Source organism: Cydia splendana, chromosome 4 (assembly GCF_910591565.1).
Source record: "Cydia splendana chromosome 4, ilCydSple1.2, whole genome shotgun sequence".
Classification (NCBI taxonomy): Eukaryota; Metazoa; Arthropoda; class Insecta; order Lepidoptera; family Tortricidae; genus Cydia; species Cydia splendana.
The window spans coordinates 9722360-9748704 of NC_085963.1; the positions used below are offsets into that span (position 1 = coordinate 9722360).

General features: G+C 37.7%; 2 protein-coding genes across 3 annotated transcripts; one reads left to right on the forward strand and one right to left on the reverse strand.

Moving 5' to 3' along the window:
- Positions 1-277: 277 nt before the first annotated feature.
- LOC134789808 (uncharacterized) lies at positions 278-12995 on the forward strand. 2 transcript variants are annotated; one of them, XM_063760457.1, is made up of 6 exons: positions 278-665; positions 3149-6447; positions 6538-6705; positions 8766-9016; positions 9164-9357; positions 9668-12995. In XM_063760457.1, the coding sequence occupies exons 2-6, from the start codon at positions 3169-3171 to the stop codon at positions 11332-11334; spliced, it is 5559 nt and encodes a 1852-aa protein (XP_063616527.1). In that variant the 5' UTR covers positions 278-665; positions 3149-3168; the 3' UTR covers positions 11335-12995. The 2 variants fall into 2 exon arrangements, with proteins under 2 accessions (XP_063616527.1, XP_063616528.1); XM_063760458.1 differs by having other exon boundaries at positions 8766-8905.
- A 6033-nt stretch (positions 12996-19028) lies between these two features.
- Positions 19029-25472, reverse strand: LOC134789495 (DNA-directed RNA polymerases I, II, and III subunit RPABC4). Its single transcript, XM_063760075.1, has 3 exons — positions 25312-25472; positions 25127-25219; positions 19029-19121 (listed from the first exon to the last, which is right to left on the reverse strand). The coding sequence occupies exons 1-3, from the start codon at positions 25373-25375 to the stop codon at positions 19099-19101; spliced, it is 180 nt and encodes a 59-aa protein (XP_063616145.1). The 5' UTR covers positions 25376-25472; the 3' UTR covers positions 19029-19098.
- Between the last annotated feature and the right edge of the window lie 873 nt (positions 25473-26345).

Genomic DNA, 26345 nt, shown 5'->3' on the forward strand with positions numbered 1-26345 from the left:
ACTATACCTATTCGCGCTATGCTCTCTCTCGAAACGGCTTCATGGTAATTTTATTGGAGTTACTGCTACTGTAATCGCAAGTCGCAACGCAATGTTATAGCGTAGTTTACAAAGTATAGATACGTATGTATAAATAGATTACGAAGAACGACCGATCCGGTTATGTTGAAGGAGAGAGATAGATAAACGCGACATGAATCACTACTCCCAGAGCGAGCGCAGGCAAGTCCGTTCGGTGCGCGGGGCGGTCGCGGGCGAAGGGGGGGCGGTGCGAGCACGACGACGAAACGAACGACAAACAGTTGGGTTGCCCGAACAGTCAGTCATCCGCGCCCGCGTTAGAGCGGTGTGTTGCTCGGGCCTGAACTACGATCAGCAGACTGCAAATTACGATTTGTAGACAAATTTTATAATTACTCGCACGACGATATATATTCGCAAAAAAGAAAGTGGTGTACGTTTCGAGGAACGAGTGAAGCGAGTGTGTTATCACAGGTGTATGTGTGTGTGAGCGTGGCGTGGACCGTCGCGCAGTTATTAACGATGATTCACTTGTGCGCGGGTGAAATGCAGCCTATCGGACTTGTTGACATTTGTTCTGGAGGCGTAAACAAATGATATCAGAACAGCAGACGTATGATGGTGGACTAATTGACTATTCCGCGGTAAGTGCCTTTTAGAGTAATCCGTCTATCGCAGAACCGTGTGATGTTGTATACCTACGATACATTACATATTATATTATGTATGTACTTACATATTATTATCAGCATTGTATGACCTCAGCATGTTCATTGTAAAATAAATGAATTACGGCATTGTAGTGTAGGTAATTGAATGAGTTCTATAAAATGACGTACATATAATCATAGTAATCAGTTGTTTTGGAACTATATTTTCAACTGAAATATTTGGCAAGGTCAAATTGAAAAGTTTGTAGGTAATGCATTTATTTCTCATTTCAAATATGACTTATAATAACATTCACGCCTATTTATATTACCACGATTTGGGAGTTATCTTACCGTATTGCTTTAGTTTTCAACGTGCTTGAAAGACAATGAAACGCGTATTGTGTCGTGTCATCCCTTTCAAACACATGGACGCGCGAAAAGGTAGCAAAACAAGATTGAAAAGAAAATGGTCCCAATCAATGAGACAGTCGGGTTAAATTAAAAATAATACTTAAGGCAGGTTGATAACTAGAGAGTGATCGCGATGACGCATGTATACTAGGTATGTAAACATAATAACAACAGTATGAACACTAACAGTGAGCAACAAGTCACATCATTGTGGAGTAGTGGCTTTTATTACTACCTACTGGCAAGCCTCGGCATTTAATAGATCTAACATGATGAGTAAGATAGAATGTTGATTATGTATCTCGTATCGGACTGGGCTAGTAGTTCTATCAGGTAAATATTAGGTAAAGTATTAAGTACAGCCAAATGTAAAAATAAACAACATGGGCAATCAATTGCCGTGTCTATAAATTGATAACGAACTCCCAAAAGCTACAACAAATTAATTATGTACGTTGAGGTTAATCTACGTTTATGAAATAACAATAAAAAACGCTCAGCTCGACTAATTCCATAACGATAAATTTAATTGACACAGTTAAATTACTTACGTAAAAAATACTAATCGCTAACTTTCAATGATTAAAATCTCATTTAAACAAATACGAATCGTCATGTAAAACGGGTTTACTAGCTGGTAAGGCGTACCTTCTTGCGGATTGGAATTGGATAGGTAGGGGCAATGCAGGCTGACGGCCGACACAAGCGTCGCCAGGGCCGCCTGGCGTGGCGCCAGGCCGGCGGGCGGCAGCCGATCGCCGGGATTCCTTTGTCTCATTACGACACTAGTGTGCTGAGCCGCCATCCGCGCCCCATCGGGCCCAACTGCCTCTGCCTTCGCTTGACTCTCTACTCTCAATGTACATTCGCTACGACATGTTGCATTGCATTGTTGCGTTTACGTTACCTACGATACAGGTGGACCACTCATAAACAACATTTAACTGAGTTCGTGGCTAGTTAGTAGATACTTAAATAAATATAAAATCATATTGGGAGACCTTTAGTATGCATTGTAAAACATAATATACATTTTTTTACATTAAATGTAAAAAAAAAACAACAAAAACATCACCTCGGTATATATTAGGTACCAGGTACCTACTTATAACTAGTTATCGCGAAATGTACTGTATCAAACAGTACTGAGAAACTCCGGTTCAAGCGCTTGTGTGTGTTAGTGCGTAGGCTCCATAACATTTATTCGCTAGCTCGTTCTTAACTTAAACGAGTGGAGCGGCTTGCTTGTCTCCGGTTCTCAGAAATTGTAATGCCTTCTGAGAACGCACAAACGCAGTCCACAAACGACTTGACTCGGTGAGGTGTGAGAGCAATGCGAGGTCGGTTGCCACCGTTCCTTCTGCATTACTTCATGTTCTTGAGTTATGAATAAATACTATAATTGAGTTATGAATAAATAATATATTCGCAAAGTTAATCTACCTAGACTTTTCATCTTAATTTAAAAGTTGCGTACCTACCTTACAGAGGTCTCGTCATATTTGCAATAGCTAAGGTTGAGTCACGATGTCGTAAACTTAAACATTTTTTTGTGATTAGTATTTTCAGTCGCCTGTTCCTAAACAGAAGTGTACGACGTCCATGTTTAACCTTGAAATAGATAATTTACGGCCGATATAAGTCACCGTCAAATTTTAAATTTCTAATGAAGCGAATAACTGCGACTGCGTTTTGTTTCGTTAATGACACGATTTAAAAAGATAAAGACGAATAGCAGAAAGTCGCTAGCAATGTTCGGCGGGGATATCCTCATCCGTTAGCATAAGATGTGTCTACGTCACGATGATGTCACGCCGCACACCAATAGAAATAGCCCGGCACATGCGCGTTGCGTCAACTCGTTCACCGCAACACTCTGTTGTGTTGACGATTCTATACATAATTAGTATGAATGTTTACTTTTCAGGAATGTTTTTAGTTTTTACATGGTGAATTTAACTGAATTAAACAGTATTATTTTAATATTAAAGTTTTGTATTAGTATGGTTACATATTATCAGTCAACACAGGTATTAATTTAAGTATTTTTCTCATATTTTCAGGTACAAGGTTCGCGGGTACGATGCCTCTCACTCAAGAAAAACGTTTGGATAATAACTTTACCAACAACAATGACCACAGTTATCTCCATAAGAAATTTAAGAAAATGGCATCGACCATTGCAGTGTTTCCTGTTAACAATGCAATGGTCGGGGACCCTAGACATAAAGATATCGTCGTAGAAGAGACGGCTCGTAATAGTTATATTACTAATGGGAGCATTCAAGCAGCTCATCCCGAAATAGAGAAGATAAAAGGATCGCAAAATAATCAGAACTCTAAAGATGTACAAATTAATATTAGTGATGAAAAAAATAGTAGGTTATGTGATGTAAATAATTTTGATCAAGTATCTGGTAAGACCAGTTGCAATGATGAATTTTCAAACAAGACTGAGAACCTTGAAAATGATTTTAGAGATGTTCAGAGTGGAGGAACAGGTGGGCGATATGTATGCCCATACTGTAAATTATCTTGTGCCAAGCCTTCAGTTCTTCAAAAACATATCAGAGCGCATACTAACGAGAGACCTTACCCTTGTGTACCTTGCGGGTTTGCGTTTAAAACGAAATCAAACCTTTATAAACATAGAAGATCGCGGACTCACGCTTTGAGATTGCGGGGAGCTGACGTGGCTGCTACGATTAATGATGACGATATATCGGGCGGATCTGAAAGCGACACTTCTTTACCACCTTCTACAGTTTCTGATTCTGGAACTGATGTGTCTAATACTCGGCTTGAAAACTCAAGACCTTATGAAATTTCTTCTCCAGAGTTGACCAACGACCGAATCACTCCTCCATCTGGTGTAGATATGCGAGAGGGTGATACTAGTAAATTGAAAACAATATATAAGCCCAAATTTCGAGTAGTTTCATCTTATCAAGAAATAGAAGAAAAAGATAAATTGAAAAAGACAATGTCACCAAATGCCGATTTTCTTACGGAACATATCTCTAAAATTATATCAAACAATGAAGCTATTGTTGATGTCATCGAAACGCCTTTACAAAAGAAATATGGTAAAATTAAACAAATAGCAGAAAGTAAACAATTTATGAACGAGCATGAAATAAAAACAGAGCCATCACCACTTAACTTGACGAAACATTCTAATGAAATTGATAATGTTTTTCGGAAAAGGTCTCATTCAGAGAGCTTTTCTCAATCAGACCACCAGAAACACCCTTTAAATCCCGAAGGATCAATTATAAAGGATCTTCTATTAAAAACAAAAGGAAATGGACTTATATCGGTAACGGAAGAAATAAACGATGGGCCGGCACTTCTATATATTTGTCCGCTTTGTCAAATAGTTTACAAAAGTGCTGAAAACCTGGAAATACATAGATTATATTACTGTAAAGGAAACTTCTCTAACAGTCTAATCAATAATGCCCAAAAAGAACTAAAGACTGGCAGACCAGAAAATGTGTACGTAAGAAGCAATTCAGTCAACGTTCGGCTGCCAGAAACACCCTCTAATTCTTCCCCAAAAATGACCGTTTTTAACAACTCACCCCCGCTTAAAATAAAACCCGATAATTTGGTAATTGTTAAACCTGAATCAAATGACGTCGCTGCTCCATTACCGTCACCGGGCCCTCTTTTAGGAAATACCAGGCTTGTTGATGCAAGAGTACCATATGACTACAACAAAAAAACGGAAAATGTTAAAGTTAAACCAATGGTAGCCAGTCCAAAAAGAAGAATGGATAGCAGTTCTGACCCGTATGGTACTAGAATATCTGATAATACTTCTCCGAGATTAAGTGATTTGTATAATCAATCAAAAATAAGATGTATTGAAGCCAGTGCTGCAACATTACGGACTATGGATGAGCTATCACAATTAGGAAGGCATAATTCAACTTCACTGCAAATGTTTGGAGGAGAAGTCAAAATAGTCCATCATTCTGGTAGTACAACTACCCTACGCATTGAACCAAGTAAAAACCAATTGTCTCCTGTACTGATTCATCCAAATTTGTCGCCTTCAAAATTGTGTGTCGACATGGAAGCTAGCAGCGTTGTAGTAAGATCGGAATTACATTCAGGTGGAACGATTGTGCATAATCCTCCAACACCAAAAGAAATGATTGGGACTCCAAAGCCTCAAACCCCAAGAATAGCTGTGTCAACGAACGTGTCTAGTAACTTACCAAACATTCATGATATAACACATTTCCAATTCCCACCATTTAGTGCTATTACAGCATATAATCCTTTGACCTTACCACCTCTAAGCCCATCAACATCTCCCAACGGTGCTACGACAATCCTGCATGGAGGAAAATTAATACCACACGTTCCAGGAATTCCAGGCCCAACCACTCCTGGTACAAATGTTGCAACACTCTCTAAAAATGCAAACGATTACTTTAGTCCCTTAGAAACTTCAAAGCTGTCAACGGTCGACAATGTTCACGGCAGTTTACTATGTGTCAATGGTCAGGCTGCCAAAGGCATTGCGTCATCTAAATATGAAATTAATAAAAATGAAACTATGCTTGGCATGAGAAGTCCTAACTGCAGACCATTAAACCCAGAAGCCGACAAAGTTACACCGAAACAGTATAATGCTGATGCGTCTCAATATGTCGTTTCGGTGCCAATAATAAATATAAGGAATGTAGATGAACCTAACGTTGCTCCGAAAATAATAACCAATATTAAAAATATGCCAACAAAACAGGACGTAGCTGTAAAAAGAAACTTTGAAGGAGTTCCAAAAACTCCCATGATGAACTCTAACTTTTTATCAGTGAAACCAAAATACTCTGACAAACTAAATAGCCCTCGAAGTGGTGAAATAAAATCGCAGATCGAAATTAGAAATTTTAATTTTGAAAGTCTTATTACGAAAGCAGAAATATTCAACAATCAAATTCCAAGTTCGGCCGAAGTTCAGAAAAATACTAATGCCCAGGAGATGGTAGTTTCTTCTGCTCACAATGAAAGATCAGAGACGGCATACTTTCAGAAGAACGTAACTACAAAATCTATAGCAGAAGACCGAAAACCCAAGTTTTTAAGGCCTTCAACGCTGCCATTAAAACCTGGTACATTTACGCCGAAAAGACATCATGGCATCACTCCTAACGCAAACACTATGCCATTAGTTTCTCCTGAAACTCCACGCCCTGCTAAAGCGTATGGGCAACTATATCTCAATGGGAATGCCTATACATATTTGGGGCTGAAATGCTCAACAAAAGTGTTTTATTGCACTATAAACCGGCCACAGCCGACTTATGTTCCTAATCAACATTTCCTATCTATGTACAGTAATTGGCAGGTAATTATGAAACTTATTTCAATGACTGTACATTGCAAGTTTACGATACAGATTTATTTTGTGATAAAATAAATGCATTATTGTTTACAGTTATTATCAGAGCTTACGCCAGACCCGCTAGGACTGTCAGCCTCGTCTGCCATGTCTCTTTATGACTCACGGCATCGACCGCAAAACGTGGCCAGCTCTGTGCTCAAACAGGATCTCATATTAACGCACTCGTCGCAATGGAATAAAATTACTAAAGATAGCAAACAGGTATGAAACATCATTATTAACTAATATATTTTTAAATGTAGGTACTTAGCTTACGAAAAATATAACGGACTCTTTCGATACAACGACTGACTTTTTAGGTCATATTTTGTTTGATAATTAATAATTGATTTAAAATAAAATCATAAGATTTCGTTTGCAGATAAAATATATTTCAAAGCTTTTTCTTATAAAGAAATAACGCCCTTTATTTATTTAGTAGTATGGCAATAATACAATTCATGGTCGCTTTACAAATTAATATCTAGATTATTTACCCAAGGGGCTGCGTTTTCGTTTAGCTTAAGCTTAAGTCAAAGAGTAGGCTTAAGTCCAGAGGATCTCCTGTCCTGTGTAGGTACTTTCTTTTGGCTGCTATTTAACTGATCACCAGATTTAGTAAAATTTAATACCAAAAAAATCTACTCTACCACCCTAAAATAATAAATGATCACCAAAATTATAACACCATTTTAATGTGAAATGATTACCAATTTTATTACATTTTACTATCCTATTAAAGGAAATGACACCAAACTAATCATTATTAACCCAAAAATTGTAAATGATTACCAAATTTCAAACCCCATTTTAATGTGAAATGATAACCAAATTTTTACATCTTGCTATCCTATTAAATAAAATGATACCAAAATAATAATTGTAAACCCAAAAATAGTAAATGACAACCAAAATTAGAACTCCATTTTAATGTAAAATTATAACCAAATTTTTAAATCTTGCTATCCTATTAAAAGCAAATGACTCCAAAATAATCATTGTAAACCCAAAAAGAGTAACCACAAGAGTAACCAAAATTGTAACCACATTTTAATTAAAAATGTGTCAATATTTAATATATCGTTATCCTATTAAATTAATTAATCCACTTCGTCACCTTTTTCTAACCTAACCTACTTTTATATTAGCATTTCGTTTCTGTATGTTTCGCAGTTCAAACCTAACCTAACCCACTTTTCTAGTAGCATTTCGTTCCTGTATGGGTTGCAGTTCAAACCTAACCTAACCCACTTTTCTAGTAGCATTTCGTTTCTGGATGAGTCGCAGTTCAAACCTAACCTAACCCACTTTTCTAGTAGAATTTCGTTTCTGTATGGGTCGCTGTTCAAACCTAACCTAACCCACCTTTCTAGTAGCATTTCGTTTCTGTAAGGCTCGCAGTTCAAACCTAACCTAACCCACTTTTCTAGTAGCATTTCTTTTCTGTAAGGGTCGCAGTTCAAACCTAACCTAACCCACTTTTCTAGAAGCATTTCTTTTCTGCAAGGGTCGCAGTTCAAACCTAACCTAACCCATTTTTCTGGTAGCATTTCTTTTCTGTAAGGGTCACACTTCAAATCTAACCTAACCAACTTTTCTAGTAGCATTTCGTTTCTGTAAGGGTCGCAGTGCTAACCTAGCCCACTTAACTGATAGCAGTTCAAACCAAACCTAACTTACTTTTCTAGTAGCATTTCAGTATGCTACTAGAAAAGTAGGTTAGGTTAGGTAGGTAGGTATGCGGTGCGGGGTACGGGGGGTTGAGCGGGAGGGGCTAGTAATTTTGGCATAATTTTACTTTATTTGATAATATGTATACATTTTTTGGTAATCATAGTGGTTTATTTAGGTGAAAATATCCGATTAATTTGGTCTTCAAGATTTGGTGATCATTAATGATTTTTGGTGATCATTCAATATATTTGGTATTCGAATACAATTTGAAGTGCAGTCGTAATGAAAACGGTGGTTTTTTTGTAATTTTAGGCTTTATTTTTTTGGTGTTCAGTAATTTTTTTTGGTAAGCATGATTTTTTTATTTAGGATACCAAAGTATATTTTGGTGGTCATTATATTTGTAGCCCTTTCTTTTTGGGCACTCGTGGACAATGTGGTAAATGGACGGTACAGGTGCTCCAAAGTGGCACTACGGTGTATGTATCTCGCCACCCACCAAAATAATATTATGAAATGCGATATCCCATTTCATTCTATCGATGTATTTAATTTTTTATTGTGATTATTATGATCAACTTCATTTAAATTACGAATATTGTTTCCAGTCGTCGCTGGTGTTAGACTCTAAGAAAACAGAAGATAAATTATTAATTACCGAGAGTTCTATTACGCCCAAAAAAGAATTGGCGGGAGGATTTGAAAGTAACGAAGAATACACTTATGTACGCGGACGCGGCAGAGGGCGGTATGTTTGCTCAGAATGTGGTATTCGTTGCAAGAAACCGTCCATGTTGAAGAAACATATAAGAACTCATACTGATGTGCGCCCATACACTTGTGTACATTGTGCCTTCAGGTAATTTTCTTGTTAGAGACTTACATATTTTTCTTTATACGCGGTTTCGCAAGCATATCTTTTATCATAAAATCAGTGCGTTAATTTTGCCCACATATAAAAAATAGGTACAAAACCAAAAAAACTGAAGTTCAATTCAATTTTCAGCTTCAAAACAAAGGGAAACCTCACTAAGCATATGAAGAGTAAAGCGCATTTCAAAAAGTGTTGCGAATTGGGTATCAATCCCAACGAAGGCAATGACGTGGACGGCGGGGAGATGGCGCCGGGCTCCGGAGAAACTGACGACGATTCAGATTCTGACGGCGACGAAGGCAACGAGGGAGAAACTGAATCCAGCGGTGAGTATATCAAATATTATTTATTAGTACCTATCGCAAGTTTCAGGAAAATAAAGAACAGATTTTATGTACTGGATTAATGGATATGGCAAGGTTTTGTGCTGGTTTTGTTATGCTAAACATAAATTAATATTTAAAAAATAATAGAAATTAATATTGAGTTGGTATTTTTTTTGACCAAGAGAAAAATAGCTAAATGTTTTGGAATAGCTAAAAGACAAGTTTCATAAAGTATACCGTACAATTTTTTTATCCGTAATTTGCCGTAATGTAAACTTTTGAATGTATGTTTATTACTTACCATTTTCAGATACCGAAGTGTGCAAGTCCCGTTTGCCAGAACATGAAGCCGCTCATTGTTTACTCTCTTTGGGAGGCAGTCGGCCGGCGACTTCAGCGACACCCGGGCTCATCACTAGTGCCAGGCCGTCCACGTACCCCTACACCCCCACTGGCCTAGAAAGCACTACAACGGAATTAAGTCCAGAAAATTTTAGTATCTCCAGAAGCACGTCGGTAGATTCACGGACGGACGTCGACAATGAACCAATGGACCTAAGTAAAAATGATGTGAAAGTTGCTTCTAACATTCCCGAAATACCTACAGCTAGAGAATCTAGTGTCCTAGCATCTTTAGCGTCAAATACAGCAAAGCTTCCTCATAATCAAACTCATTGGTCGAATGGGGAACCAATGCTTCATACATATTTAACGGAGAGAGCCCTCCAAGATTCTAAAATTAAGCAGAGTCAGCTAACAAGCAGCTTAAGTAAACTAAAGAAAATAGAATTAGAAAAAAATGTTTTGACCGAAAGTGACAACGGGAATATCAACATTAGAAACATAACAACGCCTAAAAATTCCGTAAATACGTCTATCCCATCACCGCAAATTACTATTAGCACGCCTAAGCTCTCGATAGTGGGCGACAACGATAGTTCAACAAATTCGCCGAACGTTCTAAAAGAAGACAACATTACTGTCAGTACTGATTCTACATCCTTAAATAATTTGGTTATAGAGGCGAAAAGAACTCGTACACCTAGTAGTAGTAATGCAGAAAATGCTAAACATGTTGTGTCAGAATATCTGAAACATGCTCGCATAAACCTTATCAAGAGCTATGATGACAACAATCAGAATCAACCAGACGTTAATGATTTTACTAACGCGAAAGGGAGCTTGGAAGATAGAGACGAAATAAATAATACTGACGATATAAAACTGCCAGCCTTAGATCATGACCCTATTGCCAGAAAAGTAGTTATCGGAGCAGGAGGTGTAGCATTTAAAGTAACCAAGGGAAAAGAATTCGAAGGGTCTTCGTCCTATTCGCCAGGGAGGCTTATGGAGGACGGGCGAAGAGTATGTGACTTCTGTAATAAAACTTTCACGAAACCTTCACAACTGAGATTGCATCTAAATATTCATTATATGGAAAGACCATTTAGATGTAGTGCATGCGCCGTTAGTTTTCGAACTCGAGGACATCTACAGAAACACGAACGATCAGGGTCGCATCACAATAAAGTGTCGATGACTTCGACATTCGGAGCGGCGACGTCTTTAAATCCTAGACCCTTCCGGTGTTCAGATTGCAACATAGCATTCAGAATACACGGACATTTAGCGAAACATCTCAGGAGTAAGATGCACGTGATGCGGCTCGAGTGCTTATTCAAGCTGCCTTTTGGCACGTTTACGGAGATCGAGCGAGCGGGCGTCAGTTTAACGGACATAGACACGACGGACTGCGCGAGCTCCCTAGCCAGCCTGCAGACGCTGGCGCGCAAGTTGCACGAGAAGGACCCCAGCAAGCTGGAGTACCGCGAGCCGGGCGCGGCCGCCGCCTCGCACGACGGCTCCGAGGACGAGGAGCCGCCACCCCCTCCCGCGGACAACGCGTGTGACAGTGAAAGAGATAGTGAAATGAAAACTATTGAGCATAGTGACGAGCTAGACAAAGAAAGGAGTTAATTTTAGTGCCACAGATAATTAGTGCCAAAATTATATTAAGTAGGTTATTTAATGTGCAATTTTGTTATTAATTTAAGATGTAATTATTCGTAATGGGGTTTGACTCAGACATGTATGAAAACGAGATAATACGCTTTAAATACTTATATATTTGTAATTTGTTTCTATGTTAATATTGTAAAAAATCTCAAATTGAAATGTCTAATGTTGTTAAAATTGCTTCTTTTGTAAGGCTTGCGTATTTGTAGTAGTAGGTATTTTACGTACACAACACAGCAAGACTTGTCTCGTGGCCATGAAACTTAACGGAAAACTGAAATCATAAATGAATAGTTACATCTCTAATTTAAATACAATAGACATTTTGCGGTCCATATATAAGTAACGATTAAAATATCAGAGAAACATATTAAAAAACTTAAAATAATATAGTCATCGATATTACCTGATAAGTAGGTACCATATTGTTTTGTATGTATTTTTATAAAATATATACCACTATGTATTTACAGTAATTAACTTCTACTTCCAAAAACGTTTATATGTAAAAACGATTGGCATATCATCTTCCATAAACGAAATTTAGATATACATTGTAACAATCCTTGAAGAGTCTTCCATATCAAAAATAGTACTTGTGCTAGATATTTGTTACTAGTTACTCTTCACTTGAGTGAAAATTGACGAGCGTAAATTAACTTTACCATCTACAAATATTTTAAGCTCCTCGTTTTGTAAATATTACGTATTTATTACTTATTGTACTTGATCATATCTTGGAGACGTAATCCGCCAGATTTAGAAGTCTGTTCGAAACACTTATATTATTATATGCTAGTGGCAAAGCCAATTCAAAGGTTCGTATTGCTAATTTACTTCAACAGCAACACCCGTGATCTAAAAATATACCTACCGTTAAAAGTGACAATGGATTTATTTAATTGGATATAAATGAAGTAATCTTTATATTTTACTTAAGCAAGAGTAACCGTTACGGTTTAATTTCCTATTGTACAATAACTACATATAATACTTAACGAGTTAATTCCAACATTTTGCATTATGGCAAGTGAAGTTTGCAGTCAAGAATACAAATACCTATGGTTAATAAAATGAAATTATTTGAGGGATGATAAACTACATAATACTTTGGTATTAAGTCGTTACATAATTATATAAATAAGTTACGAGCTAATATACCTATATATTTGAAATCTTGACGGAACTGCAACCGTCGGTCGAGTGAGTGAAATGAACGTATAAACACCCTAAAGACTGACGCTAAACTCGAAAGTTTATTTTGTGGCATCGATGAGAAATATTTCATGTGCGGGCATAATGGGGAACATCAAGTCCCATTTTGTTGTTTTCATTACTTGTTAAACTCGCGAAGTTAACATTTATCTCACATGCGTAGACAGTTCGATGATTGGGTCTGCTCCAAAAGTCCGTGAAAAGCATGAACCTTGGCAGCATATACATAAAGGTTTTTAGCGAACACCAACTATTGGTGTAGACTTTACTAGCATGTAACTATAATTATTATTACAATTAAGTTAAGTACACCTTTAAGGTGGCATGTGCCACTAGTTTTTGTACACTTAGGTATTTTAAAGAAACAGTCAAAAGTCAGGAAATGTAAAATAAACGAAATCCATATTCACGTGCATTTTTTTTTGTTACAATAAGGGACAGGTAGCACCAACGGCACTTAATGGGCTTATCGACGTCACTCAGCAAAACTATTACCTAAGCTACTCACAGTAAAAACATTTACCGACTTCAAACCCCACGGAATTGTCAAATGGAACGAATTTAATCCGTCTGTTCTATGCAGGATAGCTCGTCTGCGGGAATCTCTGTGATAAAACAAAAGAGTTCCTATGGCTACCTCATATCTCCATCATCTGATCAGCTCGATGGTAGGTACCATAACATTGCATTGTCACCCGACTTACATATAAATAAATAAATATTGGGGACAGCTTACACAGATCAACCTAGCCCCAAACTAAGCAAAGCTTGTACTATGGGTGTTCGGCGACGATATACATACTTAAATAGATAAATACATACTTATATACATAGAAAACACCCATGACTCAGGAACAAATATTAGTGTTCATCACACAAATAAATGCCCTTACTGGGATTCGAACCCAGGACCATCGGCATGCATGCAAATTTGCAGCTTCATCGGAAATCGGGAAGGAAGTGGGTCAAAAACTAGCAAGATTCGATTACAGACAGACAACGGGCAGGTGAAACTAAATAAAAGCGTGTAAAAAAGTGTTACCACTGGGGATAGCTTTTTTCGCTATCATCTTCGAATGTCCGTTTTGCGGCCGTTTCAGACTTTCAGTCCGCAGTGAGACGCCCGGGTCTAGTAATAAGGATAGTATGTTTGGAAGGAGAAGAGTCGTAGAATGTATTGCGCTCCATACATTCCACGACTCTTCTCTTTCTGCGCAGACTCTAGTATTGCGTTTGCAATAACTATAGCTCTAGAAAACACTGACCATTATCCGGGAACGGCTAGGGAATGCAATAGGTAACCGGCCATACTTCATAACCGGTTTCGGTTACGGTTATGCCCGAAAAATAACCGAATATCGGTTACGGTTATTTTCGACAAAAAATTATAAATTTACAATGATTACGAAAATAAAGGTACAGTATTACGGAATGTGAGTATAAGTCATCGTTTTATAAAACACAGTAAAAGAAAATATGACCTTGGACGTGATACAATATTCAATAAAAATATTTCATATAAGGACCGTATCGTTAATTATGGGTACAGATAAAACCTGGTCTAACTGTTGACGTGTGTATTATTTTGTATTACTCATGGTCTAATAAAACATGGTCTTCCATTCCCAGAGTGACACGGGCCTACGTCACAATAACATTGCCACTTTATTTCAACATAACATGTTACATGGGTACATTATACCTATGGTTAATAAGTTAAAATATTTCTTTATAATTTTATAATTTTCATTTATATGTATTTTAGCTTAAATTTTACAATAACACGTCATTTTTAATTACTCGTTAGCAATATCTTCCGATTCACGGAAGAAATTTCAGACTTTCGGGTAATTCTGTTTATACTACTGGCAACACAGGATAGCGCTGTGCACATTTGACAATTCGGATCTAGATAACTTCATGCCCTGACCGTCATCCTTGTCGAACGCGTGTTAATTGTTATTTCCTTCTCGCTCAGTGTCAGCAGTCGCAGTGTTTTCCAAACTTTTCACGTCGTAAGCTTGGTAATTAATGTGTAACTGTGAATTAGTTTTTTAAACGTTTGTCTTGTATAGATAAATAAAGTTTAATTTAATACATTAGATTTGTTTTATTTTACTATGTTTCTACATGAATAACTTAAAATTAATGCCGTTAAAATAATTTTCACCGTTGGTTAAAATTCTCCCACATTTCAAAGTTTGAGAACCTGTAAACAGCATGATGACGTAGGCGCGTGTCAGTTAGGTCATACGCGAATCTCGGAATGGAGTACCAGGCGGAGTATATTATTATACCATGGTATTACTATGTTCTTAAGGTATAATCTGGGGGTATTTTTAAGCCATATCTGATATAAGGTTTTACATTTATTTTATTTTAGGGACTTTATGATGATTTTAATACCGTCTAGCAAATATAATTTGGACAAGCCTATCGAGCTTAATTTGATACTATTTCACCAATTCCTTGGTACGATTTAAAGAAACAAAAGGTTAATATGCTGCCAAAATATGCCATCTAAGTGTCCTTGTCATGGTTGCTCAATTGAACATCAACAGAAAAAAATGTGGTGAATTTTTATCTTTACACGAAAACGACTTTTTATGCAACATTTTGGATTCCCGTCAATTTCTGACGCAAGCGAAATGAGGGAAACAGCTAAAAGAATCTACCGAAATCCAAAGCCTAAGGGCCCTTACGCACTAGCGGTTAACCGCGGGGGCGGCTGGCCGCGCGGCCAGCCGCATTTCCAATTTAATATGTAACCGCCTGTGATCGTACGCACTTAACCGCCACAAAATTTCAACCGCGGCGGTTGAATGAAGAGCTGCGGCCCGCTCCGCGGCTGGCCGCCAACTTGTCTATACGCACTGGCGGTTCAGGGTGCGGCGAGCCGCCGATGAGTTTGTAGCCGACGTATTCGTCCACTACAATATTATTTAGCATGTAGATATAGAATAATTTATTAATAATAAAAAAATAAAAAACGTAGATTATTTTTTATAGTAAAGCAAGCAAATAACAATTCTTGAAAGCAGCTTGCGAACTGGTCAAATTCGTTGCGTGTTTCTAGTAAAGGATGAATCCAGTATCTTTTTTTATTTTTCTTTCGTTGTTTTAGGTAGTACAAATATATAACACAAGCTACCTCAACGGCGTCCATTTTGTTAATGGACCCAAGATGCCGAGCGGTCCAGCCGCTTAGCGCGGTTGTATCGCGGTTTCAACCGCGTCAGGCGGCTGGCCGCTCAATCGAACCGCCTAAGCGGCCAGCCGCAAGTGCGTAAGGGCCCTAACGGACATTCATGGCGTTGAACCATGGCTAGAGCAGGTCGATAGAAACGCTCCATGATGGTTATATTGTATACCAAAGTCGGGGTAGTCGTAAGTAACATGCCATATTCTCTAAAAGGCCACCATGCACAGATCCAAAACTTGTTTTTCAACTATAAGAAATGATTAGACTATGCCCAGATGTTTCGCTTTACGAATCATATGTAATTTACATAGTACGATTTATTTTTGATATCTCGTCTTTTTCGCAAACCGCAAATTTTCTTGTAGTAAGTATTTGTTCAAAATCGTTGTAGTCAGGATTAGGTAAATATTGTCCAAACCATATGCTTTACGTGATCTCCCCTGGGAGATCCTGGGAGATCCTGGGAGACGTTGGTCCTGACTAGGGTTGCCAACCGTACTATATTATATAGTATTGTACTATATTTTGGCTCTCTGTACTATATACTTTTGGAAAAATATATAGTACGCTGAAATACTATATTTCCGATTAAACGTATATTACACTCATGTTTAGTATTTTATCTAAAAGTACTATATTTTTTTGAAATGTACTATATTTTCTTGCCTTATTCTGAAAAATACTATATCCCATCAAAAACATTGCATGTAAAAAGGTGCAAGTCTCGCAACACTTCTACTACAAAAAAGTTTTGAGATGTAATGTGAAACCAAGTCGGTTATTTTAATCAGTGCCAGGGTGAAAGTGGTCAGAGTCAACGCTCTGTGGCTGCCCAAGACAATGTGAGCCAATCAGCTGTCAGCAAACTTTATGCGAGGTATCGGCAGACTCTCACGCTTACTCGAAGGCCATGATCAGGCCGTCAGAGGTGCACATCACAGAGGGACGACCGCTTCATCATCACCACCAGTCTCCGAAACCGCCACCTCACAGGAGTTGCAGTCCAACAACGACTTCGGGATGTGCGAGGAGTCAATGCCAGCGAGTGGACAGTGAGGCGAAGACTCAAGGCAGCTAACCTGACCCCAAAAAGGCCAGCCACTGGACCCAAATTACTGGCACGGCGGGTTTTTGCCGCAACGCACGAAGATTGGACCCTTGAATAGTGGACCCCTGTTCTTTACTCTGATGAGTGCAGGATGTGCCTCATGGGTGCGACAGGAGAGGACGAGTTTACTGAAGACCAGGAGAACGTTTTTCGCAGTGCTGCATCAGGGAAACAGTTGCCTATGGTGGGGAATCTGTAATGATGTGGGCGGGGATCTCGTACGATCACCGGACCGAGCTCTTTTCGTGCCTGGTGGAGGCCGTGGAGGTGGTTTGACTGCGGCAAGGTAGGTCACCGACATCCTGGAGGAGCATGTGGTTCCTTTTGCGGGGTTTTTCGACGAGGGGTTCCATCTGATGCAGGATAACGCCCCTTTTGTCATACCGCGAGAATCACCATGGCCTACCTTCAGGACGTCGGCATCCCAACACTGGACTGGCCAGCTCTGAACCCGGACCTGAACCCGATCGAGCATGCATGGGACTACCTCAAGAGAAGAGTTCGGAAGCGGGACCCAGCTCCATTCAATGTCGAGGACCTGAAGGCCGCATTGCTGGAGGAGTGGGAAGCCATATCCCAGGATTACTTCAGGAGGCTAATTAGGTCAATGAAAAGTCGTTTATTATGTGTGAAAAATGCTAGGGGTGCCAATACCAGGTACTAATTATCGCTAAATTAATTAATTTTTCCTGCAAAACGCGTTTTACTTCTGTTTCCCCTGTAATTTTTCGAAGCGTTTATTTATTTTTATTTTTTTATTTTATTACTATAGAGAAAAGAAGAAAGAGAAAGAAATAACCTTAGGATCTAATTCAGTGCCCTGCAAAACTGTTTACACAGTTTGTCTGCAGGTGCGAGTCTCTTATATAATTACTTACATACGTAATCAATGTAAAATATTATAAAAACTAACATCATACACTTAACTAATATAATCAGATATACCTTACTTTACTTGGGTGACATTTGCAGGCACAGGCATACAATTGTCACCCAAGCATTTTTAATAGGTGCTGCTTGATTGCTGTTTTAAATTTAGTTTTATTGGGCTCGAGCCTGATATTTTCTGGAAGACTGTTTAAAAAATATGGCAACCTTTTTTTTAGAGTTCGGTCTCCGTAATAATTGGTGACGCGGGGTATTTCATATTTTCGCACAGCCGCTGATCTTGTATTATGTTTATGTTCTACTCGTGTCGAGATATGCTCCTTATTGCTGTGGTTGTTAATTGCTAAGAGGTATTTGTGTTTTAAGCTGACCGGGAGTATTTTACAAATTTTAAATAGTTTATTATAATTACCTTTACAACTGTTTCTGTTTTTTTATTGACGAGTAACTTTAAGAATCTAATTTGTAGCGCTTCTACTTTATCTATATACGATTTAAACGTGAGACCATAGCAATCAAGGGCATAGCTTAACACGGAATCAACTATTGCAAAGTATAAGCACTTTAATACATTAATTGGTACTTTAAAGCTAAGGTGGTAAAATTTACCTAATAAAATTCTAAGTTTGCTACAGATATAATGGCGTTTTCTGCCATTTCTTGGAAAACACGATTTTTTTCATTTTTGAGTAATGAGATGAGCAAGGCTTTGGTGTTTTCCGGCAAGATACATAATGAGCTTTCATATGATACCATTTTCTTCAGGATCGCATGAAAATTGGAAAAGTTGTAGAGCTGATAAGCCAAACGTGCAAGGTGATTCCGTTTCTTTGCTCGCGAGTGTATGTGTAATTTTTTAATAAAAATATAATACCGAAAAAACGGCTAAATAAAGTTGTATCCATATAATAAATAATACAGTCCTTATAAGGGAAGTAAATTTGGTATATTTTCATTATTAAAGTACACGAATGACAAAAATTATAGTTACAGACGTCACAGCCAAATAGGCAGGATTTTGTAGTCATTAGATGATAAAAAACATAGAATTTAAATCATAAATAAATAGCCGAAAATAACCGTAACCGGTTATTCAAGTTTCCAATAATCGGTTATGAAATTTTGTCAAAATAATCGGTTATACTTATACCCGATTATTTCGGTTACGATTATAACCGATTTGCATTCCCTAGTTAGGTTAGGTAAAATTTCAGAAGTCGTTACGCAAGAAAAAATACAGAATACCAGAATACTATTTATTCATTAATAGTGAGTAGGTAAGTAAAATCGTAGGACTCGTAAATCTTCAGCTTCACCGTGCATCGAATACGACCACTGTAAACTTGATTAAGGACAATAAGTAGTTGAATCAACTTGATACATGCAAAATGGCTCTTACTTAATTTTCAAATATACGGTTTTCGAATAAGCGTTAATATGTAAGTAATTGTCCGACCAGATTAGCAAATCGCTATCCATGAAGGTCCATGATGCCTTGGAAGTCGCAAGGGATCGGACAGGCTGGAAATCTGCAATCCGGAATCATGTGCTCCACTAGGAGGTCACGACCCTCAGCACTGAGGAGTACGAAGCAAGGAGTAAGTAATTGCAGTTGCTTCAGTTCAGTTAATACAGTAAAGCAAGCAGTGAGAAAGCAATGCAGTACACATTTCACAGTTATTAAGACGAAACAGGAGCTGAGATTTAAATATTTTAGGTAAATATACCCGTCTCGCTAACGGAAGCGGCTCCTAAACTAGATAAGGACAAGGCGAAAAATCCTGCGTAAAAATCTCAAAAATCGAGGTTTCGTACTCGACTGTTTCCTCCTCCAAAACTTAACCAATCATAAACAAATTTGGAAATCTAAATGATTATGAAATTATCTGTGTCGGACCGTTTTCCTTTTTTGGCTAATTGATATCAGTTTTGAATACCACGCCTCTCATTGCGGCATAGTCAATTAAGCCATTTTGGCCAATTTTGAAGGGCTCTAGCGCCTTAAAAAACAAAAATATCAAAAAAAGCTAAACGGTCCGACACAGATATTGACAATATTAATCTGTGTTGAAAAAATCATTGCTCTAGCTTCAAAACCCACGGAGGAAACAGTCGAGTACGTTTGTATGGAGAAATGACCACTCCTGTTGGCTCTTAAAGTGATCAGAGATGGAGTTTGACCAAGCTAAGTTGGCAGCGAATTTTTCTGCCGTCAACAACAGTTAATTTGTCTGTGGGGTCTCATTCGATACCGCTTTTTCTGAGGAGATATTACGACTTACGACTGTCACATCTGTCTCGGACTTTTAATTTAGCTAAAGAGGTCATCCATTAATTACATCACACAAATTTCTAGGTTTTTTGACCCCTCCCCCCGTCATTGTCACACTTGGCAAACCCTTCCCCCCATGGTTTGACGTCACATTTTTTTCAACGAAATCGGCAATTCGAATTATGTAGGTTGTACCTATTTATTCATATTTTATCAAAATATTTTTAAAAAAGAAATGTTAGTAATTGAGTGTTTCAAATGTAAAAATTATAACCCAAAACTGATTAGGAGAGAAAATTCACGAATAAAAATTATTATCGATCCAAAAACGTGTTATTTAACTGTACAGCGAATTAAATAATTTAAAGTGACCTTACAAAGCCCCCCCCCCCCCCCCCCCCCTAAGTCTAGGTAGGGTTGCCAGATCGAAAGGCGTTATTATCGGGAAAAAATATCTATTTTTCGGGATTTTGGAACTTAAGTCGGGAAAAAAAAAGCATTCAAATTAAACTAATTGTATTAAAAACAACGATATTTTACATTATTGGCACTACGTCAGCTGCTCTGCCCATAGACGTTTTTATATAAAAATAGTATAAATTCTTTGAGATCTTGAACAAAAAAAAATGTCTTCTCATTATCTACCTAATATTATCAACGCGGGTTGCTCGTTGCACGACTACAGTTCGGAACTTAACGTGATAACGTGAAGCTGTTTTTCGGGACAATTTTCACTTTGTCGGGAATCGGGAACACATGCTAAAAATCGGGAGAATCCCGCCAAATCCCGACCATCTGGCAACCCAAGTCTAGGTAGGTAGGTACATGCATGGGCCATTTTATTTAAAGTTGCCCCCTACACTTTTTTTCAAAATTGGGATTTTTTATGTTATTTCTACTCAGAATCACGAGCTCTTTCTATCCTAATAGGAGAAAAAAAGTGTCCCAAGGTTTTTTTCCCATTCCGTTACCATTTTTTTCATAGACTTTGTATGGCGGTTTCGGAATGAAAGATCGAAAAATGTATGGAAATCTTGGGACACTTTTTTTCTCCTATTAGGCATAGTCTAATAAAACATGGTCTTCCATTCCCAGAGTGACACGGGCCTACGTCACAACAACATGGCCGCTATATATAGCGCTATCGCATATTATCATATAGCGCTGTCGCATGATGACGTAGGCCCGTGTCAGTTAGGTGACCTAGAAAAGACGGGAATGGAGTACCAGGCGGAGTATATTATTATACCATGCTATTAGGATCAAAAGAGCTCATGATTCTGAGTAGAAATAACATAAAAAATCCCAATTTTGAAATAAAAGTGTAGGGGACAACTTTAAATAAAATGGCCCGCATGCATCCTATACCAATAGCAATAAAATCTGTATTCATAATTTTATATTTTATCGACGTTTATGCAGTATTAAATGTCAAGTTCATTTATAAAACTATTTCTATTTTCTTGACCCCCCCCCCCTCCTAAACGTGTGATGCAATTAATGGATGACCCCAAATGACATATAAGTGCCACCAACGATCAGTTAAGTGTGTTGTTAGTACAGAGTGGGCTATTCAAGTAGGTCAAAATTGTGAGATTTGGGACCATGACTATCAAATTCAGACGAAGCAAAACTACATTAATGTGTTTTCCAAAGGTGTGCTTGTTACTCTTACTCTAAATAACGAAATGAGGTGTTTTCTTTTGATTACTGATACCTACAGGGTACATTATAGGGAAACATTAAAAATACTTATATCAATTACAATTGCTGAAATTCTAACATTGACCTATTTGAAGTGCTTGTCATGTGCACCACAAAAAAACCGGCCAAGTGCGAGTCGGACTCGCACACACACGAAGGGTTCCGTACCTTTATCATTATCTATAAAAACGGTCACCCATCCAAGTACTGACCCCGCCCGACGTTGCTTAACTTCGGTCAAAAATCACGTTTGTTGTATGGGAGCCCCACTTAAATATTTATTTTATTCTGTTTTTAGTATTTGTTGTTATAGCGGCAACAGAAATACATCATCTGTGAAAATTTCAACTGCCTAGCTATTACGGTTCATGAGATACAGCCTGGTGACAGACGGACGGACGGACGGACGGACGGACGGACAGCGGAGTCTTAGTAATAGGGTCCCGTTTTTACCCTTTGGGTACGGAACCCTAAAAACAAACAATTAAGGAACAAACTTACCACAACCAGTAATTTGCACGCCAGAAAATTGTAATCACACATCACAGTCTTAGCACCATAGCAATAGCAGTTTAATTTGTTAAAAAAATATTGCGGAAAAGCATGCAATTAAGTTAGGGTTACCCAAACAGTAAGCTTATTTTATGTTTCGGTATTAATCAAAGTCTAAGTATAGAAATAGCTTTAGTAGACTATAAGGCCAGCCAATTGTGTCAATGGAAAAATAGGGGTATCAATTTCTAACTGCTATTCTTTATTCAAACACTATGTATAAGTTTACAGCTCCAGCCAAGGCACTTATACTGTTAATTAGGTACATATGTTGTCAGTATCAGTCAGTATCATAAAATTAGTAGGTACACTTATTGTATTAGGGTCAAACAGATCACTGTGTTATGTCTTTCCTGTAGACATACACAAGAGTTAAGGGCTATAAAGGTTAATTTTCTTATTTAACCCTTATCCACGTGAAAAGGTCCTCCTTTTATTTAGAGAACTATGATAAAATCATTACTTACATGCCCACAAGCTGTTAACTATTGCCCACAGGAGAGAAAACTAGTGTGTTATCGCTAACAGTACATTTTTCTCTCCTGTGGGCAATAGTTAACAGCTTGTGGGCATGTAAGTAATGATTTTATCATAGTTCTCTAAATAAAAGGAGGACCTTTTCACGTGGGTAAGGGTTAAATAAGAAAATTAACCTCTATAGCCCTTAACTCTTGTGTATGTCTACAGGAAAGACATAACACAGTGATCTGTTTGACCCATTACACACTTATCTTTATAATTGAACATACATATTATGTATTACTAAGTTACATAGAGATAAAAAAAAGAATCTGATATTAAATAACATAGGTAGAGTTTAAAAAAATGCTATGATAACCAAATAGGTAAAATTTTGATTTAGATGGCCAATGAAACAAATGACACAGCTAACCAACCTGACTATAATTTGTTAATGCATTTTAAGTAAGTTCAAGCAAGCACTGAATGAAGTAACTACTACAAGCTGACTAAGCACAACAGGAAAGAATGGTGTTCTCTCGTAGCTGATACAAGATCCTCTTTTACCTGTTAAGCTTTTAGTAAGTAAAATATCACGGTTCATGAGATACAGCCTGGTGACAGTCAGACAGACGGATAGCGGAGTATTAGTAATAGGGTCCCGTTTTTACCCTTTGGGTACCGAATCCTAAAAATTAGTATAAATAAAATGGTACCTATCTTAGATACAATATTAATGTGTTACTTTCAGTGACCTTATTTTAACATGGTTAAATCGTGTAAATAAACTCAAGCAGTGCATAAAAAATCTTGGAATATTAGTAATATTACTTTTAACATAAGATTTCCCTAAATTGTGCTTTTGTTTGTTTTAGAATTAAGATCCTCACATTACTTAATCTTTTGACTGATGCAACTTTTTTATATAACATGCAATAATAAACTTCACGACAATCAGAATGTAGGCTATGTCCAACTATAGTGAACAAAGGGTTAATAAAACTGTAAAATAAATATGGCAAAGCTAAGGTATCAATAAAATCCACAAACACAAACCATTACTGTGAGAGCTATTTGTTAATAGCTACTTTAGCCATAGGGTAAGTTAATATTTTGCTATTGTTTTTAATGACATAACATGGTTTTATATTGATATTCTTTGTAAAGAAAACTAGTCTTGTTTTAAAATTGACATTCATGAGGGTAAAATAATGTACCCAGATGTATTTCTTTATATATATATATCCCTTCGGGTGGCAGCACCTCCGGTTGAACGGTAGGACAAATGGCGCGGCCATTTTTTTAAATATGCCTCTGCGTGGCAGAGGCCGCGAGAAGGTTCGGTCATAACAAGCCCGTAATTGGCAGAGACCGTCTCGAGGCATCTGTGCGACGCTGCATTTCGCGCCTAAAATAAAACCGTTAAAACTATGCCTTGCTTGCTCACTCTTGCAAGATGCATTCGTCAATAAACAAGGATGGTATTCCCTAACGGTCTAATTCCCACGTAAAACAAAGTTTGTTAGAAATGACATGATGTTCCTGCCCCACCTCGCCCATTACGCGCCGACCGTCGTCGAGCCGCGAACATTCAAACGGAATACGCACTGATAAAAAGTGAAATAAACTGTGTGAATCGTGTTAAATGTATTGTTTTGTCATAAAGACTGCTTTTTCTACAATAAATTGTTTTATTTCGTAATTATACGTATTTTTACATGAAAGTAGAAAAAAATTGGTAATATGAGATTAGAACAAGTCTAGCATAATTCACATAAATAGAATAGAATTCATTGGTATACAATCAAATAACCCATTTTATGCCGAATTCAGTGATATATAGTTTATATATATCATTCATAAATTTTTTTTGGAAAACAGTCATATTTCTAACACGCGCCAAATTCGCGATGATCACCCGTTGAGGCGCCGCCACTTGACGTATATTTTTCCAAAATGGCTGCGCCACTCAACCGGCTTGTTATGTCTGTCCGTCTCGCGGCCACCGCCACTTACCGTAGAGACCTCGAGGAGGACAATGCCACTCGAAGGGTTATACTTATATTATACTAAAAAATGATAACTTTTAAAGTTGTATCCCCATTTGTCATTTGTCTTAGTCAATTTGTGTAAGATTGTCCCTATAATATTTATTTATTTATGTCCCCGCCCCACGTGACTGCCGCCGCTGCCATACATGTGGCGGGGATGGAATGATTCATATGAATGCAACTATTCCCATCTGTGCCTGGCGGAGACAAAATGGGAATACAACCTCAATAAGTATGAAGCTAGTGTTTCAGTACTTAGAAATATAAATAAGGTGTAAATGTAGATTATAGGAAAAGGATACATCTTTTAGTCCTCTTCTTGTACATAATTCGATATCCGCATTCTCGACATCTGATAGGATCTCTTGGTTTAATTTCGTTCTCTCTATGGCATTCTTAAAACAAAAAAAACGATACGGGATTAATGAATCTTTGTACAACAATTATTATTAAATTTATTAGAGTAAAAATGTTTACAAAACTTTACCTCCACAAACATATATCATTGGAACTTTGGTAACAGACTGTTCTTTATTAGATGTGTCTGCCATTATGATTCGTAATTAATAATAATGAGATTGAATTCAATTAATTAACTCACAAAAATAAGTGCTATCGGAGAATATATTCTTTCTAAGCACATGCCTCATGCAAGAAAGGCAAACAAGAAAATGAAATGTCAACTAGGTATGTCAAGTGTCAATTCGATTGTCATTATCATGTCATTATACAGAAAATTGTTGCTAGGTGGAATAATATATATATTATAATCATAGAGCTAGAGGTACAATAATATAGATATGAAACGGGGGAGGGGCCAAACGACCGAACGAGATGCACTTATGGAACTTTCAGTAGGAGTAGCAGGGAAAGCCGTATTATTGCTTGTCCTTGTCACAGTCTCACTTTTTGTTTGTTCCCCACCATAAATTTAGTATGGTTTATGGTGGGCAACAAATAACCCGACCGAATTACGTAGATTGTTTTGGTATGTTGTCAGGAATGTTAAAACGTGTTTTTAATATTGTCGCGTTGAGTATGTTTTGTCCCTCACGGAGGCACGCGTATACCACTTCTATAGGATGCTACCTTCTATGATTATAATGTACCACACGATCCAATAATGGACACAAAACATCCAACACGTACATTTAACAAGTATAGTCTGTCAAACAAGTTTGTCAGTAGAAAAAGGCGCGAAATTCAAATTTTCTAGACGATAAGCCTACATTTTTTGAATTTGTCGCTTTATTCTACTGACGGAAATAGCTTGACAGACTATAGTTCGTTTTTTTAGCATTAGAAATAAGGTAAACAATCTTGATGTGTAGCCCCCTCCTCACTCGTGCGCGAATCGCGGCGCGAAGCCGCGAACGCGAGTGTGGCGTCGATTTTCGTAGACAGCTACATCGACTCCACACTCACGTTCGCGGCTTCGCCCGCAATTCACGCGCATAGTCTGGAGGGGGCTTGTCTTTTAATTGAAAACCACATTTTAAAAATAAGTTACGGCAAATATGT

What these genes read in the sequence shown, in the direction of transcription:
- LOC134789808 (XM_063760457.1), top strand. Translation starts at nt 3,169, where the DNA reads ATGCCTCTCACTCAAGAAAAACGTTTGGATAATAACTTTACCAACAAC. An exon ending in TTACTAAAGATAGCAAACAG is followed by an intron (nt 6,706 to 8,765) that starts GTATGAAACATC and finishes TATTGTTTCCAG; the next exon opens with TCGTCGCTGGTGTTAGACTC. An exon ending in GGGAGAAACTGAATCCAGCG is followed by an intron (nt 9,358 to 9,667) that starts GTGAGTATATCA and finishes TACCATTTTCAG; the next exon opens with ATACCGAAGTGTGCAAGTCC.
- LOC134789495 (XM_063760075.1), bottom strand. Translation starts at nt 25,375, where the DNA reads ATGGCAGACACATCTAATAAAGAACAGTCTGTTACCAAAGTTCCAATG. An exon ending in AATGATATATGTTTGTGGAG is followed by an intron (nt 25,220 to 25,311) that starts GTAAAGTTTTGT and finishes TTTTGTTTTAAG; the next exon opens with AATGCCATAGAGAGAACGAA. An exon ending in CAAGAAGAGGACTAAAAGAT is followed by an intron (nt 19,122 to 25,126) that starts GTATCCTTTTCC and finishes TCAAGTTTACAG; the next exon opens with TGGTCGTATTCGATGCACGG.